This window comes from Silurus aristotelis (genome assembly GCF_946808225.1).
Source record: "Silurus aristotelis genome assembly, chromosome: 5".
Taxonomy (NCBI): domain Eukaryota; kingdom Metazoa; phylum Chordata; class Actinopteri; order Siluriformes; family Siluridae; genus Silurus; species Silurus aristotelis.
Genome location: NC_139578.1, coordinates 22,825,423 through 22,851,191, shown reverse-complemented (window position 1 = coordinate 22,851,191; position 25,769 = coordinate 22,825,423). Strand labels below are relative to the sequence as shown.

General features: G+C 38.8%; 1 protein-coding gene across 1 annotated transcript; it reads right to left on the bottom strand.

Moving 5' to 3' along the window:
• Window positions 1-9,819: 9,819 nt before the first annotated feature.
• Window positions 9,820-23,788, bottom strand: tmem102 (transmembrane protein 102). The gene is made up of 3 exons (XM_083541498.1): window positions 23,633-23,788; window positions 19,045-19,264; window positions 9,820-11,225 (listed from the first exon to the last, which is right to left on the bottom strand). Exons 2-3 carry the CDS (start codon window positions 19,244-19,246, stop codon window positions 9,865-9,867), a joined length of 1,563 nt encoding a protein of 520 aa, XP_083397624.1. The 5' UTR covers window positions 19,247-19,264; window positions 23,633-23,788; the 3' UTR covers window positions 9,820-9,864.
• Window positions 23,789-25,769: the final 1,981 nt, after the last annotated feature.

Below are 25,769 nucleotides of genomic sequence, written 5' to 3'. Positions count from 1 at the left end.
ATTTAGGTTGAAAATGTAGGTCAGTGCTTCTGAAAGTGTTTAGGCCAGCAGAGAAGACTTTGCCCTGACCGCCCGCCACTGTAAAAATTAATAAAGAAGTGTATATATGCATGTTGTTTTTTATTTTTTATTTTAAGATTGATTAATTTGCACTTATTTTCATACCTTTTCATAACTTTTTCACTTTCTTTTGACAGTGTAATAAAAAAAAATATTGTGTTCTTTTCACTTTGTTGGCTACTATTTCATTTTACAATATACAGTACTTAAACTTAATTATATTCGAAAGTATCTATATAGCATTTTAACTATGCGTTTCTTTTTTATTTAACAATAAAATCTATATAAATATATAAATATAAACATTCACATTGTCAGGTTTTTTTTTTCCAACAGCAAAATCAAAGCTGTCTAGCAAAGTACCTCACATTTCCTAATATTTTTTAACATTTCAGTTTGCTTCAATCTCTCCCATCTGTTTGAAAATCTGTACGTAACTTGGTGAATGTAAATTGTATTACTTTGGAATTGAAATAGTCTTGCAATATTATGGGTATGGTTTCTTTTCTTATCAGAATCAGAATTAGAATCAGGTTTATTGGCCAAGTGTGTTGACACACACAAGGAATTTGGTTCCAGCTGTTTGTTACTCTCAAAAGTACAGACATAAATAAAACCCTATACATGACAAAACAGACATGACAAGACAAAAACAGATTATACAAGACAATACAGACAATACAGACAATGTGAGACAGAATAAACAGTGTGGGTAATAAATAGGGATACAGACCAGTAATGTACATAAAGTGTGGGAGTGCATGGTAGTGCAAATGACAGTATAAGGTCAATGATATCAAATGTCTATAAGGTCAATGATATCCTAAAATCTCATCCAGGAGAATGTTCATAAACTGACTGATGGCTTCAGCCTTTACACCATCATCCACCTTTTCGTCAGCTCTAGTTTTAAAACAAAGTTAAAACTGTCAGGTTTTTTTTTTTTTTGTAACACACAAATGTTTTAGCTTAAGCTTTGATCTTCTTTAGTGCCTAACACACAGAACAGACTCCAGTGGACATTTTACATTAGCTTCATGATTTTCTTTCACCATGCAGAAATCTGAAATATATAATAGTTTACAAATGTATAACGTATTCCTATTGAACTTGAAGTGTAGGAGAAACTAAAGTGAGAATGTTAGTTGTCCAATTCAAATTGTAGAATTGGAGCCTAAAAAAACAATTGAAATTTAAGCAAATTGATCAAAGATGCAGGATCCTTGTTACTATAATTTCACTTACTTTAAGAGTAAATCAAATACTGTATACTACATTGTTAAATCTTAGGTTTTTCATATTTTTGTTCTTAAAGATTGCTAGCATTCTGTGGCATAATAATTCACATTTCTAGTGTGAAGATGAGTGTGTGCCCAAGATAAATAGGCTTGGCATGGTTTATTATGATACAAAATCTGCTTCTCTGAGTTGGACTGTGATGTTTTCATTTATTTTTCATTATAAACTCTACCTCTTCATACGCACTAGGCTTACAGACGTTTCATTTGGCCCAATGTGAACTAGGAAAGCTTTTGTACACTATTCAGAAATCATAGCGGATCTATAGGCTGGTTCAAGGGCTAGTTACTTTAAAGTGCTCTATACATGTTAAAAATAATGCCTGTGAGAATTGCCTGATTTAAATTCTCACTAAAATAATTAGATGTGTGTCATGCAGGAAGTGGACTAACCATAATTTAATTGTAATGTGTTGAGGAAATATTATCAGAATTATTCTTCTGATCAAAACAATGTATTTCATTTGATGAATGCGATATGGTCATGCATTTAAGATGGTGTTAAAGGAGCGGTGATAAACCTAAAACTTTATATTTTAAATACTGACCTAAATGTCTTACAGTACAGTGTACCAAAACTGCAGCTTTAGTATATCACCTCCTGCCCTAGTAGTGAATGTAAGGAAACTTTATCATGTGAATCATCATGTGAATCACAGTGCAGTGAAAACCTCCCCAGAATCTGTTGATGTTCATGCATTTCTAATGGAGATAAATGGGAACAAACAACTGAGCAGGACAAAGAATGTGAGAGGCAATATAGTAGAGGACAGGAACTAAGGCACACGAATAAAAGATGGATGAAATTAAGTAGAACTGCTGGATTGGGGACAGAAAGGAACAATGACACAGAGGAGAAGAACACCAGCATAAATTAATAATGAAGAAAGGAGTTATGAAAGATCTGCACTCCCATGTAAGTCAAACATATTATACTATATACACAGATAACAAATATACAGTAATCTACTTTAAATTGTAATTAAAAAAAATCATTACCAACAGTAATAGCAGCAACAGGATTAAAATTATCATTGTCTCTTCTGTGAAGTGCATTTTTTATTTTTTATTTTTTTACTTCTTAGCTGTAATGATATATTTAGCTTATGGTAACATGGTACTGTTTCCATTATAATCAACCAGAGCAGTTTGATTCACCTGGAAATCTCCTCTTTTATTACCCAAAAGCAATCACGTACTATATGCACAGATTTTGCGGACACCTGGCCAAGTTTTGTGTGTGCTTTTTGAACATCTCTTTCCACATTTAGTCCTTATTTGCTATTCAAGACAGGTACTGATGTAGGGTGAGAAGGCCTGGAGTGCACTCAGCTTTCTAATTCATTCAGGTCAGAACGCTATAGCAGACTCAAGATCGTCTACTTTATACCATGTAAAACATATCTTCATGGAGCTGGCTTTGTGCACAGGAGCATTGTCATGCTGGAACAGGTTTGGGTCTCTTAGTTCAAGTGAAGGGAACATTTAATGCTACTGCATCCTAGACATCCAATACAATAGTGTGCCTCCAATTGTCTGGTAAAAGTTTGGGGCATTTACATTTACATTTATGGCATTCAGCAGATACCCTTGTACAGAGGGACATACAAAAGTACTTTGAGTTTCTATCAATGAATAAATCTGCACTGGTACGCTAGATTACAAACCTAAAATAAATCAGCCTACATCTCTGGGTCAAAAGCAAAAATGGCTGGAAAAGTATTAATGCACAAATTTGGATTCATGCAGCCCAAAACTGTACCTATTATTGTATTTAATAAATGTATAGGGACGTAGTTATACCTCCACTCTCTTAATACGAATAAAAGGCGCAGTTTAGTACAATTATTTCTAATTATACAACATATTGTTCTAATTCACTACATACAATTTCACTTCCTAGTTTAAAGTGGTTACTACATGAAATACTTTACTTTTAAAAATATATCCTTTTGGATTAAATATGAAAGCATGTAAGATGAAGATTAGAAAAAAACATCGGAAGCACCAATAGCCAGCTAGCTGGCAGGCTTAAAAGTGAATGTGGCTTCCCCCAGATCTATTTTGGCTAGCAGAGCAAAAATATACAAAACATTTGTCCAAAATGTCAGAACGATTTTTAGGTGTAGTGATGAAGGACATACTTTGTAGTGCTGATGCCGGAGTCAACATAACTATTTTAGCTTGAGTCTCAGCATGAATTAACATCTTGGCAGTTGGTTATTCTCAATAAAGCTCTCTTACAGTGCAATGGCCAGTCTTTTTTTTTCTCACCCCTTATCAGAGGAGCACAAATATGCTATGTCTAAAGCCTGATCTGGGGGATTCTTCCAGACCCTTTTTAGACACTGTTGAGAAATGTAACACCTGTCAGAATTCACTTTAGTTCAGTTAAAAAATGTAACAGTTGTCAGCATTGATTGCAGGTTTGCAAGAATTACAGGCTTTTCATTGTAGATTATGAGCTTGTAGCTGGAACTAAAACATTTCCTATACTCAGAGAAAGGAGCCCAGGCAATGGCTTGCTAAAAACACAACGCTTTTTTGAATACAAGTGAAGAAGTGGCATTTGTGATCATGTGAGGTCAGAACATATCAACCAACTAGATTTGATAGTCCTTATATTTTTTACAGGTTAGTTTAATCAGACATGATGATCAGTTACATTAACCATCAAGGCAGAATGAGGGCCATTGGGTTCTCCAACTTAATAGAATCTCTTTACAAGCGCGCTATCACGCTATACAAGCGACTCATTTGCCAGAGTTATACAGCAGCACAGAGAATGATATGTCAAGGAGAGCAACACCTACACACATCGATGCCAAAATAGCTGATTGTTGGTCTCCTTTGCAAAACCAGACGGCTCACTGGGACATGATGCCTTGGCTAATGCCTGTCCTTATCTACAAAATTCAACAACAGTGCCACAGATTTGTGCTTGTGGCCTTCAGTTAGCCCTCAGGATCTTTCAGGCAATCTACATATTTGTTGTTTCAGCACTAAAATCACCTGAATCACGCAGCAGGAACTGGAACTGCCCGGGGGGCATCACAAGCTGTTCGAGACACCTAAAATATTGAATGCCAAGTTACACTTGCAATAGATAATAATGAACAACACACAAGAAAGCATCTGCATGTAGAAATTCGATCACATTCACATACATATACAGTTTCATATTCCTGACTATTTACTAAAGGTTCACCCTATTTTTGACCTTCATGTCATGTTAATACCTTCTAAACCCTCTCCACTGCATTATAAATATCAATGCAATCTGCAATATATTAAAGTAATGAACACTCAATTTGTACATTAAATTGGTTCTTTCTGAATGCGATCCAACCGACAAAACAACTCATCCATCCCAGGTCCAGTAGCATTCCTCCATTTTATTGAATTCACTGCTACATATTTCTAATGTAGATTAAAACCCTCAGTTGGAATTCTTATCACCCCTTAAGCTGGTTTACCTTTTTATTTTACCTGTTGTTTTCTTTTAAAATGTACCTGTTATGCAATTTAATGTTATATAAATGTACTGTCGTGCAATTTTATCTTCTATCTCTTACCTGCTAATCACAGCATCCCCAAAAATTAGATTCTTTCAGGTGTTGCCAGAAAACTTATCAATGTAGATAATATTTGTATTATGTTTGTGTCTTTGGGATGCTGGTGTAACCTCTGAATAATCAGGTAAGGTTAAATGGTGGTCTGGTTCCCCAACTGCCTGAGGTTTAGTCCAGTCCTGACCCACTTTACCTAGTCTAGGAAATTAGACAAATCACATTGGGGGGAAAAACATACATTTATAGCAAGGCTTTATTTATATTTTATTCCTGCATTTTTATTGGGCCCCGTGGCGGCCTAGGTATCCGAAGCAACTTTGTATACTGCTTATAGCTAGACATGACCCTGCATAATGGTACAGTTTTGGTGGAGCTTAGAGGAAGCTAGCTGTTCTGAAACTAAAATGGGATCAAATGGGACCACAAAAGGTACTTTATACTCAATCCTTTTTATATCTTTTCAGCCAGAACTCGTTTGATCTGTCATCTTTAACAGCCAGTCGATGTCCGCTCTGTTCAGTTCAGCTCTTCTGGGATTAATTCTGCATCCAGTTCCCACTATGCCTGCAGTCGAACTAGTGCTTGCTGACAGCAGCTTGGGAACGGAAAAGGACATCGTCTTTCGGATGAATAAGGATGACGTCATGTGCTGGAGCCATGGTGTTGAATGACAAGCAGGTGTAATGTGAGAAATCGCATGTACCAAATGATCCATGTGTCCCTTGTGTCCATGTGTCAGATTGGAAAGATGTGTGTGTCTAGATGTTAAACAGATCCAATACCTCTTCTTGCCAGTTATAAGAATTTGCACATGCCGAAGTTAATTTCCCTTCACTAACTGGTTTAAGAGTGCACCAATTTCCATTAATCTGAATTAATTCAACCGGATTGCAGATCTTATTGTACTCTTTACATGTGCATTACATATCCATGTCCATATGGACCTTTGAAGAAGTAGATACCGAACTCGCAAACATCCCGAAACATCTAGAGACGTACCAGTGCCAATTGGATCCCGCTACATGTGTGGTTTTGACATTGGACCTCCTGGAGTGTTTAAAGGCTCTGGCATGGAGAAGCTGATGCTGGATCTGTGATGATCACAAATGTTGAGCTCATAAAACTAGGAGCTAGTAACCATATAGACTGCAGAAAGAACATTACTTGTAATCTTATACTCCAGTACTCATGTTAGTTCTCACTCTCCAGTGTTCTGTATTGTTGAAAGATTTAAGATCAAACTCTTGATGTCACCCAAATGAGGATGGGTTTCCCTTTTGAGTCTGGTTCCGCTCAAGGTTTCTTCCTCATTACATCTAAGGGAGTTTTTCCTTGCCACAGTCGCCATGGCTGCTCATCAGGGATACATACACACCATTCACCTTCACTGTTGATTTCTGTAAAGCTGCTTTGAGACAATGTCTTATACTTGACTTGACATATATTCCATAGGTTCACACCAAGCAGATAAAAGCAGTCATTTTTAATCAGAATTAGAAAATAGGCATTCATATATTTATTATATGAATATAATAATTATATGATTAAAACTTTGGAGGTGTTTACATAAAAGCTTTTCAGGCCGAACACAGCAGAACTGCTCAACTGTCTCTCATGCTTTTCATCAGCAGCCTCATTCTCTAATTAAAGCATAGCTGCAGTACAAGGACAGTCATGTGCTGTACCACAGCATCCCCTTTTGGCTTGATATGGCACTGCAGCCTTATTCTGTACCAATTTCTAGTTCTCTGGTATAACAAAGAGACAGATAATTTATTGGAAAAACCTAACAACCAATAACTGATAATGACTATATAATGTATACCAGAGTTCAAGCTTTTTTCCAGGCAAGGAAAAGGACCAAAAAAACAAAACTATATCTAGTGACGTTTTAGCTACAGATTTATTTTAGACACAACATTGAATTGAATACACTAATATTTTTCATATGTCTATGGTTACTTATTAACAATCCCCTGATCTCTCCTGGTGTTCTCCACATTACCAAAACCAAGTGTACACAATAGTAATATGTAATGATCTGATATTGTCCACACATTCTTTTCATGATAATGTAATATTTTATTCCATGCTACGATTAACAGCATCGCACATGATTAAAAAGATAAATAATAAAACAACCAAAATGCGTTTAGTGCATTACAGCAAAACACACACACAAAACAAAACAAATCAGTAAATCATTTGGTACAAGAAATATACGCAATATAAACTTCTTTACACATCACTGAACGATTTCATTTTAAGTCTTGTTTTCAGATTCATCAAGATGAAAGTCAATTTCAACATGAAAACGCGTATACATTCGTTAGCATCGTTCACGCCCTCACGTCACGACCACACTTTCTGTACAGTCACTTTAATAACAGCCTGGTTGATAAAATTACAGCCTTGATTTTGTCGACTCTGAATGACTGCAAAAAGTAGGGAAAGTAGTGATGGTTCTATACTTTGGTCTTTATAAAGTTATCACATCCAAATTGTGCCTATTAGAACCTCCAGTCATCCCCTGAGGCAGAAACTGTTTGATTTGTGCCACTACGATCGTTTTTCCTCCATAAGAAATGTTATTGGTAATTACCGCAGCCAGGGCGAGGGCTCATATTTCACTAAAGCGGATATGCTCCCCGACACACACAGCAAAATTGCATAGGAAGATTGTTCATATAAGATTAGTAGGCATTGTACGGTACAGTGATCAGATTTGAGAAAAAAAAAAAAAACATACATTAATGATCTGAAATGATATAAAGGTGTCTAGAAATAGAGTACACGGCCCAAGCCTATTTAAACAACACATTCCATCCATTACATTCTGCAGCATTCCTGCATGATTGAAACTCATCCTTTGGCTTTATTTGGTGACTCTCTTCCTCCCCCTCCAGTTCTAGTGTATATGACAGTTGTGTGCTTTCAATCTATTCAGCAGTATCCCATCTCTCAAGTGCTTGACATCAACCTACCAAGTCTATGACACTTACAAGCAATTTACAGCTATTCAAAATAAGAAGACATGATTACAACAAGCCTGTTTTATACCACACGTCTTTCAAGAGAATGATTTCTGCTTTCAGGATACATTTTTAGGATGTGCTGAACTCGAAAGTAAAGAAAGACTAAGCAATGATGCATAAGAGAGAGTAAAAGAGGATGAGTCAGACATGACAAGAGCAAGATAAAAAAGAGAGAGCTAGAGAGAGAGAGAGAGAGAGAGAGAGAGAGAGAGAGAGAGAGTGAGTGTGTGAGACACAGCTGTCTGAACTCCCAGATGCTCCATCACTTCTGGCTAATCTGCCAGTGAAGACTGCTGCTGACATTCTCCCTCCCTCAGTAACCGTGGCACATCTGTGCAAGATCTGACCTCACATCACACACGAACACAAATCGGCAATATCTCTGCAGACCTTTTTTTTTATCATGCGTGCACCATCACCACCCTCTCTCACGATCATCATAATCAGCAAAGCGAATGAAACTAAACGGATTCCACGGAGTAATTCAGAACACATTTTTAACCCAAGCTTCTGTATTTGTCAGCTTTTTTCACACACACGCACCATTTTACTAGCACACAAAATAAACATGAGCAAATTTACGTTAACAGATCCATATTGTAGAGATTACATAATAATCAAGCACCAAGCTGAGTGCAGATCAGCAAACCAATTTTAAAAGCGAAACCATCAAACATGATACACAATCATAGGACATAATACCAAATTTGACCAAAATGAAAATTTTTTTGATAGGCAGAATTATTTCATTTGTTCTTCAGAGTCATTAGAGTAGTCAGAGCTCCCTCATTTGTGCCACTGGCAGAAATGTGCTCTGTGATTGATTGATTAAATGTATTGAACGCAAGTAAACAAAAGAATGTGTCAGGAATGCAGCAAGCCCTGATGCTGCTGTAAGAAAACGCAAGTTCTGAAAAGCTTCAGGCCTGTGGCTTTTCCTAAAGACAGCTTTAGTGCAGTTATGGGGCTCAGTCTAGTCTTGTGTAGGACAGGCTGACTTAAAAGTAATGCACTGGAGACTTGCTAGACCTTTATCTCAACCTCGCTCTTATCACCAAGCCATCATGGCTTCCAAGCCTAAGGCTGCCTTTTAATGGTTGTCTGTCATTTGAGACACATACAATAGTAAGGAGGCACAGAGGCAATACCAAACGTACTGGAAATGCCTTCATCTTTGCAACAACAAAAAAAGTACCTGAGAAAGAGAAAGAGATGAGAAAGAAAAATCTTTTTTTTTTATATATATATATATATATATATATATACAGTCCATTCAACTCCTTTGCGATAAAAAAAAAATTATAATTAACATCCAGTGATTTAAAATATACCTTGGTTTAGATCATTGCCCACCTTCCTGTTTACCAGTGTATAACGGAGAAAAAAAAAGATCAGCAGTATGTAGCAGGATGTAAAATCCTTGAACTGAACTATTGTTTCAAGCTGTGCAAGATATTTATAATCCAATACAGGTTGCAGGATTAAGATTTCACTGAGCAATACAGCTTCAAGGCCTCTCATCAAATGGCATACAAGATCCAAAAACAGCTGCTCTTGTGCCTTTCTCCATTTGGTGATTTTTTGTTTCTTTTGGTAGCAGCCATGTAGCTGACAGCAGACTTGATTTGGGACAGATGGTCTCTCTAGTAGCAGCTTAATCATATCTCGCGGAGCTGGATTGCAGACTGTAGCGTTGGCCAAAATACATCACTGATTGTGCCCAGCCTGCATGTGAGCGGTTTAATACAGTACAGCACAATGCACAGTGGAGTGGAGGATTGTGTATGTGTGTGTGCTCTTAACTTTGAATTTTAGCTTTACCTCAGTGGCTAAGGAAGAAAGAGGGGCATTATATTTTCCTCAGGCAGTGTGTAGGGCTCTTGCTGGGGCGCTACCTGTTCAATAGAACTTATCATCGATGCGGAAGTGCGGTCTTGTCACGTCGTCTGGGTTAAGGAAGACCGAAATCGACTTGCCAGGGTTTTCTGTAACCAGCTGCTGCAGTCTCTGGGCTAGGCGGTCATCTTGAGGGGAGGTGGCTTTCGAAGGACCCGAACTTGGTGACGAGGCCCCGTGCCCGTTACTCGTCCCAGCAGCTTCTCGTTTCAGCTGGCAGGCCTGTTGAGCTTGCTCAAGCGCCGCACGCAAATGTTCAGCTGGATCTGAGCGCAAGTGTGCCAGTTTCCGGGCCACCAGCAGGGCTGCGTCGTCAGTAAGATGTTCCAACATGTTGTACTGAGGGAGGAAATAGTTGGGGCAATTTTTACCCAGTACACAGTGCGCCAGGTCATCCAAGAGACCCAGAAACAAACGAGCTGGTGTCTCTTGTTCTGAACAGCTCAAGTAGGCTGCAGGTAAGCGGTCACAAGCCCAGAAAAGTAGGGTGCGCAGGTGGTAAAGGCTAAGACCAGTACGAGGGCGTGCCAGCAGTCTTGACACAACAGCTTTGGCTGCTTGGAAGGCTGCGGCCATAGGAAAAGGCACGCATTTCTTCAACTGGACCTCACTCCGGGAAAATGCAAGTCTCCATTCGCGGTCAGGCCTTGAAGCTGAGCCAGCAGTTGGAGAGCAACAAGGGAGGAGATAAAACCCACTGATTGCCTCCTCCTCTGTGATCTTTCCATCCCAGAAGTGGTTGGTAGTGAGCCAGCTTTGCGCTACAGCTGGCCAGCCTCGAAATGACACAACAGGCAAGAGATCATAGAGGACACGGCTGGTGCCAGCTTTAAGGATCAGCGTGGTCAAAGGTCCATTGCGTTCCACACGATCAGGAACTGGAATACCTCTTTGTGGGTGCCGCTTTAGCTCCTCAACTGCTGTGCCGACTACGTTCCAAAACCATTCTGTGACCAGCAGGGGAGAGAAGTAGCATCCGTCCAAAGACTGGGGAGACTGGAGAGAGGGAATCGAGCCCAATATGGAACCACCTTCTTCTTCCTCACCATCTTCCTGGCGCCGATTGTTAGGCTCGTCTTCGCAGCAGATACCCCATCGGGTTAGCATGGCCGGGTCACAAAGCCGTAAGCTTAGCCAGGAGTGACACGGTGGAGACTGGCGCATGTCCAGAGTTACAGGCTGGTTGCGGTCGTGCAGTTTGAGCGCAGGCACCAGAAGGGTGAAGTCCAGGTCAAAGTCTACACCTCTTACATAGTCACCAAGCTCTTCTGGGTTCAGATCAAGAACACCCTCTCTGGCACCGCCTGACAATAACAGGTATTCATTTGCGACAGGCAGCCTCTTGTCGACCTTCTGGACCAGGCCTGAGAGAAGACAATTTCAGTGAGTCAGAAAATACATTTTGATACACTGGGAGAAAAATAGAATAGAAGTGTGGCACAGAATGTTCAATGACATTATCACAATGGTACAAATCCAATTGCCTTAGACTTTGTTTTAAATGTCAGCCTTTCATAACCCAAGGCAACACTGAACAGTATGGTTTTCAAAATTTTACCAGCCTTTGAAAAAGAAAGCCTCACAAGAGACTTTCCATGTTAACAGAACACAACAGGTAGAAATGCGAGCGAAACTGAAATCCACCCTAAACCGTACTATATAATTTCACTCATTCAATTATGTGCAAACTAAATCAGCGTATGAACCTTGTTCCACACAGTGATGAAGGCGTGGGTGTAAAACTTTTCTTGCATGTGTGAATAAGTGTGAAAAGAGGGGGCTATAAAGGGAAAAAAGAGAGCAGTAAAGAGATAGAGAGCAAACATGCTGTGAAGCATGGAGTAAAATGGAAATACAAAAAGAGAACATATTTCTTTTTATTTGTTCACTGTACCATGAAATAAGCAGATATTTTAGATTTCTTTTGGCTTATCACCATGTCTCTGTGCACTCTAATAAAAGCATCAAATGTACCTTGACCATGCAACAAACTAAACCACCTGTATAATGCTCATGGATGGGAAAGATTGACTTTCCATTCTTGTCACTATACTCACAGCATATTAGAGTTGCTTACTTAAATTCTCTTTTATGCCACTCTGAGACAATATGTAAGTGCAAAAGAATGACTTGTAGAACAATTATTTATGGGAGTATATATATATAACCAAAGATGAAGTGGTCTGACTTAATGCTGAGTGGAGCTGATTATTTTCCAATAATAGTACATTAACTGTATTTTGGCAGATGGCCTAATCCAGAGTGACTTACATAAGTGTTTTGAGTCAGAATAGTGGAACCTCGATACTTGCGACCTTGACACTCACGACCTCAATAGTTTGCGACTTTTCATTTGGAAACGGACTAAGTGTAACTCATTTAACATTAAACATAAAACATTTTGGAAAAGAAATTCAGTTTTCGTTGAGTTTTCAGTACAGTACATGTACAAATCACGTTAAAAAAGTAACCATCAAAAAAAGAGAGTCAAAACTTGCCCTGCGAGTATCAAGGTTGCACTGTATATATGAAAGTCTATTTTTTACTTTAATAACAGATTGATTTGTCAACTACTGCTATTTCTATTTATTAATGAATGACTATCAGACTTTATAGTTCACAGATGTCTTTTTCTCCTTCTTGGCAACATAACAGACTTATTCATGGTGGATTAACTATCCTAGCAGAAACCTACACCATGGCAATACTCATTATGAAAATAATTAATAGTTACACTTTCTTTCTTAAATAACAAAACGCATATCTGAAATGTCCAAAATAGCAGTTACTATAGAGACTGTTGTTATCAGATTTGAGAATACAACAATAAATATGCATGGTACCATATTTAATCATATGCATAAATGATGCAAGGACTTTGTTGTTGAGATAGAGTATGTGCCACAAACAAGAAGTGAATCAAAGAAGTGTCAAAAAGGAATAGGAATTTTCTCTCTCTGTCATTTTAAGGGAGAAAACAAATGACTGGAAAAAAAAATACTCCCATTGGTCAAACAGTGCTGATTAAATTTCTCTAACAGCAGCTCTGATAATATTGATTTTAATGCACTTGCTGTAATGCATCACTGTATAGTAGGGTTGCAGCGGTACACGTATCCATACCAAATTTTTGTGTACCGAACACAAACGTTTTTACGTGTGGAACATAGTTCAAATAGGAGTTCCCTCAGGAACGTATTAAGTGGTGGACAGCAAGTTTACCGCACTTTAAGTGCATTTTATTACTATTACTAGTATTATTATTATTAAACTTGAAAACATGCACAACAATGTCAGGGGTATAAAAAAAAAAAAAAAAAGAAAGAGATAGCGTAGTGTCTAAAAAGACTAAAGAATCCTAGCAGCTAATGCTAATGTTATGGGTTCTTTAGGGTTTATGTCCAGCTTCAAAAATTCCTCTTCATTTTATGTGAATGAATGAAAGGAATGCATACATTTGCTAAAGTATGCAGAAATTAGTAGAACAGTTAAGATCATAGCTTTAGAAAATGAAATATCAAATGTAAAACATACACATCTATTATTATCTGAATGGGATCTAACAAATGTAAACTGTTAAATTTTTCTACTGACTTTTCCAGCCATATCTTTACTAAACTGTTACCACAAAGTTGAAGGAACACAACTGTATAGGATGTCTTTACATGGGGATGCATCATGTTTTCACTAAACTAGGAGACCCAAACTTGTTTCAGCATGACAATGCCCCTGTGCACAAAGAGAGCTCTAGGACAATATAATTTACATGGGCTTGAGTGGAAGATCTTGAGTGGCTTGAGTTCTGACCCTCGACCCAACTGAGCAACATTGGGATGAAATGCAATGTTTACTGCACACCAGGTGGAGGTCATTATAACAGAAAAAGAGCAAATACAAATCTAAATGATCCGGTGTCCACATACATTTGGTTGGTTATTTTTCGGTAATAAAAGACAGCAACTCAGGTTCATATGATGTCACATGCCTACACCCGCTCACTGATTATAACAGTATGCCCAGTCTTTCATTCCTCATATATAAAACCTAGGTAAAGTCCTTTAGTTTATATTAGCTGAGAATTTGAAAGCCATCTCCTGAAACATCTATGATTTTTCCAAAGAGCTTTGCGTGACAGCGTGAAAGCGTTATATAGTTATAATGTGTCTTTTTACAAAGTTTTTAGCGTCGGATATAAATGCACGACCTGTCAGAGCCAAAAGACGTTAGGCAGCGGCTCGTCATGCTGTTAGACGCGGCAATATAATTATGCAAATGTGTTCCCTACGAGCCCTAAAATCAGTTTTATCATTTAAGCTTCACAACCAGAACCAAAAGCATTAATGGCATTTGTCATATTGTCTGAAGTGTGTCTATAAAATATGCAGGTACGAATGTGGAATAAATCGAATTCGATCGCTCATCTTCCAGCTGTCTCGGGTCAAGGCGAGGAGTTCTAAGAGGAATGAATTCTCATTTGCAGTAGCAAATATTACTCGCCACAAAGCATCCCCGCTGTAATAATGTATTCCAGGGCGTTACTCTTAATCACACTTTCTGATACAATCAAAACCTAATTACACACATGACAAACACTCAGATTGTAATCTCAGCCCTGTGACTCATTTAGCCTGCTCAACAGCATAAACATATATTCTTATTGTTAATATTATTCATTACTTATATAGCAGAGAAATGATGACCCCAAGAACACCATCCCCACTGTCAAACATGGAGGAGGAAACATTCTGCTTTGGAGCTGTTTCTCTACTAAGGGTACAGGAAGACTTCACCACATAAACAGGACCATTGCACTATAGAATCTTGGATGAGAACCTTCTGACCACAGCCAGAACACTGATGATGTGTCGTGGATGGATCTTCCAACATGACAAAGACCAAAAACATACGGCCAAGGCAACAATCTGATGCTCTTGTATCCCATTCCAGCCTTGTGCAGGTCTACAATCTTGTACCTGTTGTCCTTTGAAAGAGGTTGATTCTGTGAAGGGTGTCTTTCGTACACATAGAAAGTTCATATTAGGCGAACTTTCCTACAGAGACAGGACTAATTTGGGTCTGTGGGAGTCAGAATTCTTGCTAATTTGTTACAGGATTAAATATTTATTTCACTCAATCAAATACAAATTAATTTATAAACCTACCAAAATTTTATTTTCACTGTTTATGTCTTTGTAAGGGGGTAAACTCACAAAATCAGCAGGGAATCAAATAATAATTTCCCCCAATGTACTACCAAACCTCAACATCGTTAGCTTTCTCAATTAGCCATTGTCCTTCATTTATTTATGACCTAATGATCCATGAGCTGCTTTGCTGTTTTCTTTTTTTATTCCCATAAAATCTATAGCTAGTAGTGCAGTAATACTGCTACAGTGTAATGAGTACTTCAGGGAGAAAAAAGCTAAGCATTTGACTTTATTTCAGAGATTCAAACATAGAAAGATTATGTTAATATCTGTAAAGGAAAGGTGCCGTGAGAGAGCTGGTCCAAACACATGATTTTGACTGGAATGCAAATGTTTTTGCTCCCTTTCATCATCAGAAAAACATACAAATTCTGGATGACAGATAGGCAGTAAAAACATCGATGCAGCTCGTTCAGGGAATACCTGCATTCAAAACAAACAGCGTGCCTTTTTAATCTGCCTAATTAAGCCAGGCTTGACCGTGAGCACGTACAGGGTGCGGTGAAGTAATCAAACAGCTTTGATACGTTCTCACAGCCTGGGTGATACGTTCAATACTAAAGCAATCTTTTAATCATTAAACTGCGAGCTAAATAAAAGAGAGAGGAATGTAGTGAAATCTAGTTTCGCAGCCTCTAAAAGGATCTTCGCTTTATTCCCAGACACTTATCGACTAGAACAAGGGAGAGCATAAAGGAGAGAGAGGAAAAAAATAAAATAAAATAAACATATTGAAAATCTGCTTGAACCCTTGAAAGTAGGTGCAGGTTTATTTACTGTATATATATATATATATATATATAAAAAAAAAAACATATAGGAGATAAATAAATCTATCCGACAGGCGGAAAACAGAAAACACAAGACGGATTATGTGGCATGAAAAAAACTCGAGGCGACAACGAGACAGACAGAAAAAAAAGAGAAAGAGAGAGTAAGAGAGAGGCTGAGACTGATACAGAGAAGCTGTCAGTGAACTAATCCAGTGTTTGACAAGATTATGGGCGGTTATGATATTTTAAGATTTAACAGAACTATAGAGAGCCCGAGCAAGTATCTCTCCCCATCCTATTGTCATAGCGAGGAAGAACCGCAGGCAGGATGACAGTTACCCTGTGTGTGTGGGCTGGATGATGAGAAAGGGAATATTCAGGGGAGAGAATGACTTTATAAACCGAGAAGAAAAAAAACAAAGAAGCTGGATTGGTTTAGTGATGCTGCAGGAAAAAAAGAAAGCGGATGAGAACAGTGCCACCTATTGGTTACATGAGCTCACCAAAAAAAAATAAAAAAAAAAAAAAATAAATAAATAAAACAGGCAATCTCACTTCTGTGGAACAAAATATCTAGACCCTGAACTGCCAACACGACCATTTCATAGCATTTTGTGAAAATAAAATTTACTGCAACACCTGTACTGAAGTGTGTTCATTACAACACAGGGTGAGAGCAAAAGCAACTCTCTGTTCGCTCTGCATGTGTCGCAGTCTGGGAAAACTGCTCACAATTTAACAAAACACATTGCATTTTAGCTTTGAGGGAAAAAACCCCCCAAAAAAACAAGTCAAGATTTTGTACTAACTCTACATTTACAGTCCAATATACTGATGAAACAAAAACAACACAGTAGTCATGCATTTTGGAATATTGTTTACTGTTAGCAACAATTGGCTTCGTATCGTGCGTGTGTGATTAAAAGCTGTTACGCTGTTAACTTGCTCTTAAAAGGTTGCAATTATATATGTCACTGAAAAAATCGAACAATTTCCTTTTACAGTTGAGTAAACATAAGTTTATAGTTAAAGGATATTTTTTTTCACTGCTCTGGCTGACCTGGGGTTTATAATATCAGAAATGAACTGTTAATACAGCAACGTCGATTACAGTATTACCATACGGTCAATAACTGTAGCTCTGATGACAACACCATTGTGCTCAAAATGCAGCAGTGGTAGACAGAAGTGTGGAATTTTTACTTCGTTAATGTACTCGAGTACTTTTTACCAGCAAAATCTCCCTGCTTCATCGTAAGGCCGTGTTCATGCGGAGAGATCACTGATTAATTTTGTCAGCTCTGTGGCCTTCCATTTCTAATAATTACTACATTTAAACACTTTGCTGTCATGTGCACAGTATGTAATCACTTTACTCTGTTTTATACATGATCATTCAGGGATGGGGGATTTTACAAGAAATATATATATTTTTTTTTTTATAGTTCTTATATATAAAAAACTATTGAATTTACTATTGACTTTGTATTATGTCTTGCATCATGAATCATGTCTCTCTCATGACATAAATGCCACTGTATCAATAATTTCATCCAGTCATATGCAATAGATAGCAATAGAAAATGTTTAGACAATGTATCAGAAACAAACCCTGTGACAGTAAGCTACACAGTACTGTATATACACACAAGTCTTAGCTTTTCACTGAACCAAAATCCTGATATAATCGCTCATTAAATCGGAAATATTGACTATCACAGTTCGAGGAGGGAAACATTTATCACAATCAGCTGGCTAACCTGTTGCTAACAAAAACATGGAGGAGTCCATTTTTCTTCATTTGCCCAACGTCATGAGGAATAAAACGTGACCAGCGACTTTTCACTTATGTGGAAACTCAAACGCGGGGTTGTATTTTACAGGACGATTTAAACTTGGACCGATACCATATCCCTGCAGTAAATCTTTGTCCCTTTCTTTACTGTCAGCTGTGTATAACTTTACAAATAACATTTACTAATTTTTTTTTTATTAAAAATGTAAATATGCATGTCGAAACTTGTACGTCCTGTAAATAACTAAAATGTATATCTTCACAAAAATAAGATATTTGAAACATTTTATCGAAACAAACTGAAATGTTCTGCTGCTCCCCTCCCCCATTTCAATTATTTACAGGCAATTTTGAAATCATTATTAATAATAATAATAATAATAATAATAATAAGGGGGAGGGGGTTAACAGACTGTATGTAGTATGTGTAAAAGTATGTGGGTGGGTTAAATGGAGGTTGCCAGGTGAAGGCGCATCAATCCGTGAGTGTGCGCGAGTTACGCGTTACCGCGAGTGGGTGTGTATCCCTGCGTGAGTACGAAGAACAGGAAAGCGGCGGGGCAAAAGTGAAGATTGCCACCTGATGTAGCAACTTTAATTTAGCAAATCTTGTACAGTTCCTCTCTGCTCAGGTGTTGGTAATGTTAAAGCTAAAATAATGCCATATAACAGGAGTATAGAACACGTTTTGGTTTTGGCTACCAGTTTAGTGTCGGTCTGCTCGGCATCCATCTTCACCTGGTCTCTGTGCAGCGCACCGGAAAGTCACGTAACCACACGTGCATTGCCTAAACTGAGACTATCTGGTCTGCAAACTGTTCTCAGAAAGTATGTGTCCACACATGCACTTATTTGTTTCATTAAATCGCAACGTTTGCCGCCATATAATCACACAATTAATCGTGCAGCACTGAATAAATCTGAACCTGACTGCGTATCCTATGATTGCTTTGACTCACATCCATAATCCATTTTTGGAACCCAAAATGCAGTCATAATATGATATTGTTCTGAATAAAGCAAGATAAAAAAATAACTTAATATTGGACGGATTTATCTGGATTTTATTGGCCACGGAGTACCGAGGACATTTATAGCATTTATACTGCTGTGCCTGTGTATACAGGATTATGCAGTAAAAGCTCAGATGGTGTTTAAAGGCTGGTAAAAGTCTGTATTTTGATCAATGATAATGGAAGAACAGTAATTTTCTCTTAAGTGATTAGCATTCTGTTGCAGAACTTTGGGAGGTGCTGATATTAAAAAACTAATCCTGATATATGGTACCGGCGCTGGTGACGCCCCACAACACTGCATCAGTGATATATTGTCCCAAAACACTTACTGTGCAGCATCTAACATAAATTTCTCTTTAGGAGGTAAAACTTTGAAAGCAATTTCTTCTCACCAAGCATGTTGAAGATGAAGTCCTTGGCTGTGTGCACCTCGAGAGCTGTCTGGTCTCCAAACTCGCCTTGCTCGAGCTGTACCAGCTCCTGCACATGTGAAGCCAGATGTTCAAGCGCCGTGCCTGAGCGGAAGTCTACCTCGGACACACGTTTCACCGGCGCCGGCGCCCGCGGAGTCACTGCGCTCCTGATCGCCTCCATCGAGCCCAAGAGACTACCCTAATAGACATTATAACAAGAAACAGCAGGACACTTTGACATTTCAAAAGATATGACAGACAAAAATTGGGCTTTTCTAATGTTACTGTCATATGTTTGATCACAAAGTGGGGTTTTCAAATGTTACTACTGTATCATGCTGGATATATCAGGTGAGATTTCAGTAGTATATCAGTAGTGTTTATGGTTTCAATATTATAATGAATACAGTAGTAGTCTTTGGGGGTAAAAACTATTTCTCTTAAAAAAAAAAGGTTCACGCTACATCAGGAAGATCAGACGCTTCCTAATGGAAAATGCCCATCGCATTTCCTAGCTGGATTTTTGCAATGCTCTTCTGGCTGGACCTCCAACATGTGCAATGAGACCTCTGAAAATAATTCAGAATGCAGCAGCACGTTTTCAATGAGCCCAAAGAGAGCCCATGTCACACTGCTTCTCATCTCTCTGCACTGGCTTCCAGTCGTGACTCGCATCAGGTTCACGACATCCATGCTTGCCTACAAAACAGTCACGGGCTCCAGACCCTCCTACCTTTGCCATGCATCTACATTCCCTGCAAAAGTCTGCAGTTGGTGAATGAGCAGTGGCTCATGTTCCATTCACAGAGAGACAAAATCACTCTCCTGAATGATTCCTTTTACCATTCCCTGTTGGGAGAATGACCTACCCAACTCCATTGGAACAGCCGAATCCCTCAGTCTTCAAGAAACTGAAAACTCGTCTCTTGTGCCTTTTATTATCCTTGATCCCTTCCCGTCCTAGCTTTTACCCTTTTTAAGGGACTGAAACCTGGTATTATGGGCACATCTTGTGTTTATTGCTATCTTGTGACAAACCGCAAGCTTTGGATAAAAACGGCTGCCAAATGAATGAATGTAAATGTAAGGTTTGTAAGCTTAAAAACACACACAAAAAAAATGTATATATATATATATATATATATATATATATATATATATATATATACACATACACACACATATATATACACACACACACACACACACACACACACACACACACACACACACACACACACACACAGTGAGGAAAATAAGTATTTGAACACCCTGCTATTTTGCAAGTTCTCCCACTTAGAAATCATGGAGGGGTCTGAAATTGTCATCGTAGGTGCATGTCCACTGTGAGAGACATAATCTAAAAAATAAAATCCAGAAATCACAATGTATGATTTTTAAACTATTTATTTGTATGATACAGCTGCAAATAAGTATTTGAACACCTGAGAAAGTCAATGTTAATATTTGGTACAGTAGCATTTGTTTGAGGTCAAACGTTTCCTGTAGTTTTTCACCAGGTTTGCACACACTGCAGGAGGGATTTTGGTCCACTCCTCCACACAGATCTTCTCTAGATCAGTCAGGTTTCTGGCCTGTCGCTGAGAAACACAGAGTTTGAGCTCCCTCCAAAGATTCTCTATTGGGTTTAGGTCTGGAGACTGGCTAGGCCACGCCTGAACCTTGATATGCTTCTTACAGAGCCACTCCTTGGTTATCCTGGCTGTGTGCTTCGGGTCATTGTCATGTTGGAAGAACCAGCCTCGACCCATCTTCAATGCTCTAACTTAGGGAAGGAGGTTGTTCCCCAACATCTCACAATACATGGCCCCTGTCATCCTCTCCTTAATACAGTGCAGTCGCCCTGTCCCATGTGCAGAAAAACACCCCCAAAGCATGATGCTACCACCCCCATGCTTCACAGTAGGGATGGTGTTCTTGGGATGGTACTCATCATTCTTCTTCCTCCAAACACGTTTAGTGAAATTATGACCCGAAAGTTCTATTTTGGTCGCATCTGACCACATGACTTTCTCCCATGACTCCTCTGGATCATCCAAATGGTCATTGGCAAACTTAAGACCTGCCTGGACATGTGCTGGTTTAAGCAGGGGAACCTTTCGTGCAATGCATGATTTCAAACCATGACGTCTTAGTGTATTACCAACAGTAACCTTGGAAACGGTGGTCTCAGCTCTTTTCGGGTCATTGACCAGCTCCTCCCGTGTAGTTCTGGGTTGATTTCTCACCTTCCTTAGGATCATTGAGACCCCACGAGGTGAGATCTTGCATGAAGCCCCAGTCCGAGGGAGATTGACAGTCATGTTTAGCTTCTTCCATTTTCTAATGATTGCTCCAACAGTGGACCTTTTATCACCAAGCTGCTTGGCAATTTCCCCGTAGCCCTTTCCAGCCTTGTGGAGGTGTACAGTTTTGTCTCTAGTGTCTTTGGACAGCTCTTTGGTCTTGGCCATGTTAGTAGTTGGATTCTTACTGATTGTATGGGTTGGACAGGTGTCTTTATGCAGCTAACGACCTCAAACAGGTGCATCTAATTTAGGATAATAAATGTAGTGGAGGTGGACATTTTAAAGGCAGACTAACAGGTCTTTGAGGGTCAGAATTCCAGCTGATAGACAGGTGTTCAAATACTTATTTGCAGCTGTATCATACGAATAAATAGTTTAAAAATCATATATTGTGATTTCTGGATTTTTTTTTTTTTTATTATGTCTCTCACAGTGGACATGCACCTACGATGACAATTTCAGACCCCTCCATGATTTCTAAGTGGGAGAACTTGCAAAATAGCAGGGTGTTCAAATACTTATTTTCCTCACTGTATATATATATATATATATATATATATATATATATATATATATATATATATATATATAGTATATTTCATCTGGTTATACACTGTGCATAACTTTTGTAAATATACAATCATCTTCTTCTTCTCTTTTCGGCTCCTCCCATTAGGGGTTGCCACAGCGGATCATCCGTCTCCATACCCCCCTGTTCTCTACATCTGCCTCTTTCACACCAACTACCGGCATGTCTTCTCTCACCCACATCCATAAACCTCCTTCTTGGTCTTCCTCTTCTTCTCCTTCCTGGCGGCTCCATCCTCAGCATTCGCCTATACCCCATATCCCTCCTCTGCACATGTCCAAACCACCACAATCTCACCTCTCTCACCTTGTCTTCAATATGTCCTTCATGCACATTCCCTCTAATAACTCGTTTCTAATCCTGTCCATCCTCATCAACATCTTCAGCTCTGCTACCTCCAGCTCCACCTCCTGTCTTTTACTCAATGCCACTGTCTCTAATCCATACAACATCTCAGGTCTCACCACAGTCCTATAAACTTTCCCTTTCACTCTTGCAAATACCCTTCTATCACAAATCACTCCTGTCACTCTTCTCCACCCACTCCACCCTGCCTGCACTCTTTTCTTCACTTCTCTTACACACTCTCCATTACTTTGCACTGTTGTACATATCCGATATTGTAAATTTTTATATCCCACATTCTCTACACATAGAACCTTACACACATCTTGCACTAATATAACTTCTCATATATGTCCATATACGTGTGCATGTGTTTAAATGTATTTTTAGCATACTTGCTCACAGCTCCCACACACTGTTCAGAGACTTTATATTTACTTGTTGTTCTTACTCAACAGCTAATGCACATTTTTACACTGCCATAGCCATTATATTTATTTGCTGTTTACATTTATCCACTTCTGTAATGTGCAATGACAATATGTATCTATCCATCTATCCATTAAATATTAATAATAATTTTAAATCTCATCTACAGTCTATATAAATGTGACTAAAGATAAATATGCTCTGATAGTCTGTAAAGTGAGTGTTCAGGTGCAGATCTTAGAAAGGACCTTATATTGATGGAAACCGCATACTAGCGTATTAAATAGTATGAGCGTGTAGTGCGGTTGCTATGGTGACTGGCCACTGCGCGCACTACGTCTCCATACTAATTATTAGTGTAGTATGGACTTTGGGCCGAACCCTAAGCCCATGAGCCGATCAGCGGTCCAACAGAGACACACTAACATGTCTTCTATTACACTAGTTCCTGATCTCGACTGTACTCGTGTTTTATGTCCAGATTTTCATCCCGTCTCGAATACAACCATTGCGCAGCGGCGCGGCTAACTAATTAGCCTGCTAATGTCCAGCTAACTTGCCAAGGACTCCAGAATTGTTCACTTTAGGTAAGCTAGCTTTCTGCTGCTGGGCTTTAACACTGAAGGATCAGCACAAACCCGGGTTATGTAAGCAAAAAAAAAGCCGAGATCAGCAGGAACAGCGGAATCTCTGGTTAGTACCCCGGATCATTAGTAGCAGCAACCAAAAAAGTAAAGTCCCGGAGAAAATCTATAGACCAAATTCCATAGCAAGGATTAGCTGTCACGCTAGTCAGAGCAGAGCAGGTGGGACGGAGTGCATGAATATAGCAAGACAGACCACTTGAAATAGTTCAACACCGAGCTTACTGAAGCGCGCGCGCACATACACACACCCCAAATCGCGGTGTCCGAGCCCTGTGCCTTATGCCCCGGTGATTCCGCTGAATCCGGTCTCAGCTCCCGTCATTTCCAACCCGTCTCCGCGGCACACGCCTTCCCACGGCAACACTCCAAACCCGGAAATCACAGCCGACCCCGCAGGATCCTGGGATTTGTAGTGTTGCGATATTTGAGGACGCCCACGTGTCTGTCCATGTTTCATCCTCTGTATTCCATTCTGAAAGAATTTGATGGCTCTTAAACAAGCAGGGAAATGTGAAGAAATTAATTTTGCTCTGCTATAACCTGACAAACAAAAGGCCAGTATACAGGGAACCTTATCATTTGTCATTCTTACACTCCCATTTTCCAGCACTTCTGAAATCCCACAACACAAACCCAGATCATGGCTAAGTACAGAAGCTGATACATATCTGCATTCACAGACTCCAGTTCTCCCTGAGATATCCCCAGATGTTTCCCAAGCTATCTGCATGATGATCTCTTCAACAGGTCCCAAGATTTCCCAAATCTCCATCAAGCAATATTTACCTGATAAATCTGCACTGAAAGCTGATTAACCAAGTGGCTCAAATTTCCACACTCCATCAAAGAGTACCACAGGAATTTGCCTTACCACTTTGAGTGTGTATCTTGTATTATAGCAGTTAAAAATTTAATTTTAATTTTAACTCTATATCAGCCACAGATTCTGGATGATGGTTGACCCCGTGCTCTGACCCCAGGCTCTTTAACAACCTGGAATATGTGAAGAAATTTCACTGTGCTATGATGTGTGTATGTGACAAATACAATATTTTGGTTTGATCAGTATATAGGGACCTTCATCTTGCATGATATTAACACTGCTACCAGTGCACTGTGCCTATCCGTTTGTAAACCTCACACTCCCATTCTTCAGTACTCCTGAAGTTTCCGAACCTTAACCTCCTCTTCCAGAATTAAGATCTATTCCGTTACCTGATGGAAACTTGAAAGAACCATGGAATCAGATTTAGAGGTGCTGATTTTCCTCCCATCTGCTCCACTCAACTCTACTGCATGAACAATATAAAAATATGCATTTATCCAAATATTAAACAGGCAAATTTGTACCATCATGTTTATTTATTGGAGCCATCCGAGCGTTTTATTTCTCTCTGAACCCAAATGAATTGTACTTTATTAAAATTTAGATCCATAATGTTTTGCATTAAATTAACAACACTCAATTTTGCGGTTTGCTTCAAGTTGAAATTGTGTACAATTTACAAACAGAGGTTAGGACTGAAAATCAGTTTCTACTTATAAATGTAATAATTACAGCTTGGGTTCTATACAACATTTTGGCCAAAGTATACATTGTTGCTTTGTTACACATTTTTAAAATGTTAAGAAATTAAATGCGACCTCTGCCCAATTATTTTTATATGTGATAAAGTAGAATAGAAAAGGTTTGGACACACTCTCAGTTTCAGTCCTAAATTTGCTAGGCCTCATTAGAATTAATTAGGATTAGAAGGTTTGAGAAACATCATGATTGCAATCAACAACTATGGGCTCATCTAAAACAGCTGACTGATGATTTAAAAATTAATCTAATTCATGTCTACAGAGCAGAGACAGGTTATAAATGGTTCTCACATTTCGCTTTTCCAAGATAATCCAAATATCCAACATATACCTACACGTACAAATTTGCTGGTCCTCCTCCATGTAAAAATTCTCTCAAAAATAGCCCGAAACAGACAAATCTAGTGCACATCACTGTTTATTCCATAAAAAAAAAAAATACTAATAAAAATGAAAATGGCACAGACAAAAATAAATGGACCCTTAACTTGCACATGTCAACAGGTAGTTCTCCAGCTGTCTCTTATGAAAAGACACTTCAGAATAGTCATGTGTTTCATTCTCAGCCATTCTTGAGTGCTTTTAGATGAATGTTTCATTATCCAGTTGGATGACCAATGAGCTGTGACTGAGATGATGCTCTCTGGTGCTAGACACTGCGTTTTGCTTCAGAATGGCCTTGTAGTCCTGAGATATTATACACATTCAAGGCTTCCCATGGCAGATTCAGCAAAGAATCCCCCTAAACATAATCAAGCCTCCTCCATGTTTCAAAGTAGGCACCATATTCTTTTCTTT

Bases quoted from the DNA above. Each gene is read 5' to 3' on its own strand.
- tmem102 (XM_083541498.1), bottom strand. From the start codon at position 19,246: ATGGAGGCGATCAGGAGCGCAGTGACTCCGCGGGCGCCGGCGCCGGTG. The intron at 11,226-19,044 runs GTGAGAAGAAAT...GTCTTCTCTCAG, and splicing joins CTTCATCTTCAACATGCTTG to GCCTGGTCCAGAAGGTCGAC.